The 4,780-nt window shown below is 33.3% G+C and overlaps 1 protein-coding gene across 2 annotated transcripts; it reads right to left on the bottom strand.

Annotated features, from left to right (window-relative positions):
* Positions 1-1,389: 1,389 nt before the first annotated feature.
* Positions 1,390-4,780, bottom strand: LOC127074262 (casein kinase II subunit beta-1). Of its 2 annotated transcripts, none has more exons than XM_051015567.1 (5): positions 4,286-4,780; positions 3,533-3,751; positions 3,199-3,308; positions 2,940-3,105; positions 1,390-1,828 (listed from the first exon to the last, which is right to left on the bottom strand). In XM_051015567.1, exons 1-5 carry the CDS (start codon positions 4,482-4,484, stop codon positions 1,698-1,700), a joined length of 825 nt encoding a protein of 274 aa, XP_050871524.1. In that variant the 5' UTR covers positions 4,485-4,780; the 3' UTR covers positions 1,390-1,697. The 2 variants fall into 2 exon arrangements, with proteins under 2 accessions (XP_050871524.1, XP_050871525.1); XM_051015568.1 differs by having other exon boundaries at positions 3,199-3,293.

Below are 4,780 nucleotides of genomic sequence, written 5' to 3'. Positions count from 1 at the left end.
TAACAATGGTTGTGTGATCATGCAGATTTGTCTTCTATCAGATTATTCTGGAGATGCATATCTGAAAATATCTGGCATGCAAAGGTGACAAAATATTTCAAAATTCCGCCCAAACTTCCGGAGATATGGCTTCGGAATTTCTACTGAACTGATTAATTATGAATATATTACTTGAAATATTCTGAAGATGCATCTCGAGAATAAGATAAATCCAACTTATAAGGCGCCACTCAAAATGGCTTGTGTTGTGTGTTTGTGTGTTATGGTGCGTCTGAAGATGTATCTCCGAAAACTGGAGACATTTTAGTATTTTCGTGTGGGCGTAAGAATCATATATGGTACATTAAGAAATCATCTAAATGTTTTCTTGAAATAAATCTCATATATCATCCCATTTTAAAAATTTCTTAATGCACCTATATATTACTTAGACACCACCTAGAAATTCGAAAATGCCCCTGAAATTTCGAAAATACATCTTGACACGAACCTCATGCAACACAATTCATTCATTTTTTAATCATATTTTTTAATCACACCCTATTTTTATAACTTAAATTATTCCAAAAATTCATTTCTAAAATATCTCCAAAAATAGATTTTCAAAACTCACATACTCATGTCCGAGTGGGTAGATAATCGTGCATGACGATTGTGTTATTTTATTCATATACACATTCTCTCTTTAATTATCCATATCCTCGCCGTTGTTGGTGATAAAATTTATTTTAATTGAGTATTAATTTCTACATAATCACAAATTTTTAGTTTAATTCTTATTAAATTTAAAACACTAATCATTAATAATAGGTTTTTATATTTAAAATATTTATTTTAAATCTTCAAATAAAGACTAAAATACAAAATAATGACAGATATTTTTTTGAAAATCTAAACTTTAAAAGTTCATAATTTTATATAGATTTAAAATATATTAAATAACTTTTTTATGTTTGTTATCCTTTAATATAAGATCATGTTCAAACTCCAAAATATTATGATAATATTTATTACTGTCTTTGTTTTTTATTATAAATCATTTTGAATTTTTCACACTAATATGTGCATTCCAAAAATGTATTTTCGAAGACATTCCAGAAATGATGCATCAATATGTATGTATCAATATTTATGTTTCATGAATCTCCAAAATCTGAAATATATTTTTGGATTTTTACGGGCTAGATAATATATATGATGCATCAATATGTATGTATTTGTATTCCAAATAGTCAAACATTAACATTGGATAGACAAGTATAAAACCAGAACAAGTGAGCCTATAAAACCAGCAAAATGTATAAATCCATTGAGAAGATTTCCACAAATTCAACTTAAACATAACAGAAATGAGGCAATGGAATAAAACAATATAAAAACGCCAAGAGATATGTAATCAGGGACATAGAAAACATTAAGGAAATTTGCCAAATACAATTTGTAATAAGACATTAAAAAGTGACGTCAAGTACCTAAGCACTTGCTCATTGAATTTGAAGCTGAAAGTGAAACTAGGCACTTGCTTCACATGTCTTCATATTTCTTTACAACACGCTTCTAAAACAAGTAAAACAGATGTCTATATTGTACTGGTTTCAAAAGCTTTTGATCTGCTGAATGCTGCGAGGAGTTAGACAAGGAAGAGTTAAATGAGATCCAAGCAGCCTCTTACTTTCTTGAAAGCTTAAACTTCAGATTCATGGCTTGTGAAGTTTGAACCCAAAAACTCTAGGAACATAGCCCTGAGCTGGCTTCTGTGGCTTCAGTTGTCCATACGTCATCAAGAAAAGGTGTGGAAATGTTGTTCCAAAATAGGCTCCATCAATGTCTAGATAGAGTCAAGGAAACTTTAAAAACATCACATTCCAAAACATGAATAACAGACAAATGATACTAAGTAACTAAACAAACAAATGAAAAAACAATTTCTGAAATTAACCAAAAATACAAGAAATGGCTAAACTTTATGAGAATGAAAGAGAGAAGAGAGAAAGAGGTCTTTCAAAAAATTTACACTTCCAAAAGTTGGTCACTGTTCAACTACTTTTTATAAGATACACAGGCATCCCAAGGTTTTCAGAAACTGTGTTTCTACTTGAGGCTCTACAAGAACTGGAAATACAATAGCAGGTATAGTTTTCTCACATAAGGAAAAATAACATTGTTTTTAGGTAAAATATCACTTTAGCCCATGAAAGCGTGAGGCACTGTCATTTTAGTCCTTGAAAGTATTGAAATGGCAAACACATCCTAAAGTGTGCCTTTAGTTAGTCATTTTGGTCCTCGGGTGTATTTTCACTAGTCAATTTAGTTCCTAAAATTACACACCAAGGAGACACTTAAGAATGTATTTGTATTTTTATACAATCAAGGACTATAATGACCAAGCCTCACACATCAAGGAAACAAAATTTGTGTTTACCTCATTGTTTTTATGAAGTCACCAAACATTTTGAGGTTATAAATAGCCATTATTGATAGACCTAGATCATCAACCTCATCTCCATAGTGGTTATGCGAAATATTAATTGTATGAATTTTATTTTCTAGTGTTGTCTGCAATAACAACCCGCTCAAGCACAAGATTTTTTTTACCAAAACCGGTTGAGTTTGTAGTTCCCAGATATGGTTAACCATGTCCAGAGAGCAGTTTATAACTCACATGCAAATCAATATTTCTTTCCGGATATTAAATCCAAGCTAGCTGGTAAGTGTAAGCTAGAAGTAATAGCTAAGAAAAACTAAACCTAAAAAGTTACATCCCTACAAAGTACAAACACACTACTTATATAGCAAACTATTAAATGAACCCCAAGAGGAAGTAAAAATGAGAGGCCCAAGAGAATAAAAACAGCTTGAGTGACAGAGTGATGCAAATATTCACCAGCTTAAATCAGTGAGAAAAAAATCCAATAATAGATAAAAGGTCATAAGGATACTGCCTTGATACTTGGACCGAGGATAATAAAGATCTTCACACCTAGGACAATATATTTTCACGGTACTTGACCTCGGAATGTCTGACTGACCAACTGGAAGGCAGGGTTGTCCAGAGCAGTAAACTCTTGGGCATCTGCCAAAGTCATAGTTTTTGTACTTGTCAAGCTGCAAAAAGTTGCAATGTTATTACTTGTTAACAGTGTCAATTTCCTGAATCAAAAAGCATGAGAACAGTGATAAGTGACAGCGAAATCATACCATTGCAGCCATTCCTTTGCTTGTCAGTACGTATCTTGCATGAATCATACCATAAAGCATCTCTGCTGCCGATTCAATTAACTCATTTTGTTCCTCTGTGAACATATCACCTAAGAATTCCAATTAAACCATAGAAGCAGTTGTACAATATATATAAAAAAATAGACCGGAAAGGCAACCAGAGATGCAACCATACACTATCAATTCAGTTTCAAGAATACTAATTCCCACACCAACGTAGAAGCAAAGTGAAGTATAACAAAAAAAAAGGAGCAATCCAAACACCAGCATTCCATTACAACAAAATTAACAAAAAATATGAATGTAGGCTCACCATGGGAAGATTCAACATCCAAAATCAAATCAAGGGCGTAATCATAGTAAGGCACTTGACTGCTTAACCCACAAAGGTTGAAGTCATCTTGGATGTAATCATCATCAACCTCACAAAAGAACTCATTCCCTCTGAGATTGCAGAACCATGAGATCCAAGATGTGTCATCTCCATCAGAACCACTAACATCCGACTCTTCACTGTCAGTTTCAGATTCCTCTGCAGCCAATGCATAAACATAAACTAAGTTAGCCCATGAATGCCAATATCATCTTGTGCAAACTAACATACTCACTAGCCACCATTATTTAGACATATTATTTGATTGAAAGGGGAAAAATGACAAACAGAAACAACCACATATGAAACACCAGAGGATATAAACGAGATAAATTCCTAAGTATCATATCCAATGATTTCCATCTAAGCTTTCCATGCTAACCTTCCATTTGCACATACAAAGTTCTAAAACTCTTTTCAAGTTCCATTCTTTATAGTACATTACAGCAACACCCAAATAATCTACAAGTCTCAAACATGAATTAAATACCTAAATTTGTAAGCCGAATTAAACTACAAGTATTTGGATCCCATTCAAGCGTGTTAGCGTACCCAAAAAAACACAAAATGCAACAAAAACAAAAACTTCAACAAAAAAAAATTAGGTCACGCCGAAAGAGGGGAAATGGAAATGGTATTTATTATGCGAAAATTAAGATATTGAATTAGTGAATAAAGATAAGAAATGGGTACCAGAGATATTGGAAGTTTTGGAAACGGAAGCAGAACGAGGATCCTTGATGGTGTTGTTGTTTTCTCTGTCTTTGTTGGTTTTGCCATTGATGGGACGAGAAGTAGAAGGAGAGGAACGCTCGAGCTGTTTGTCGAGAACATCGTTGATTCGTTTCCGATCCTCCGATTTGGAGGCAGAAAAGCCTCGTTCTTTGTACATTTTTTGGAATTGGAAACCCTAATTTTGGCTTTATGATGATAACATGTTATATCTATCGGTGGGAAAATGGCCTTTCGGCTTATTTGGTTTTGGTTGGAGAATTGATAGAGAAAGTGCTAGGGTTTTTGTTTCACGGAGGGACCCAACCCAAACAATTGAACACTAGTATTTGCTAATTCACAACTTAAGCAAAGGTAGTAGGATTGTCACATGTCTCAATCAACTCCACTCGTTCCATGCCATACAAAAATAAATATCCATCTTTCAAAGCCTATTTCACATTATTCCACTAAAAT

Source organism: Lathyrus oleraceus, chromosome 4 (genome assembly GCF_024323335.1).
Source record: "Lathyrus oleraceus cultivar Zhongwan6 chromosome 4, CAAS_Psat_ZW6_1.0, whole genome shotgun sequence".
Taxonomy (NCBI): Eukaryota; Viridiplantae; Streptophyta; class Magnoliopsida; order Fabales; family Fabaceae; genus Lathyrus; species Lathyrus oleraceus.
This window is presented reverse-complemented; position numbering and strand designations above follow the sequence as displayed.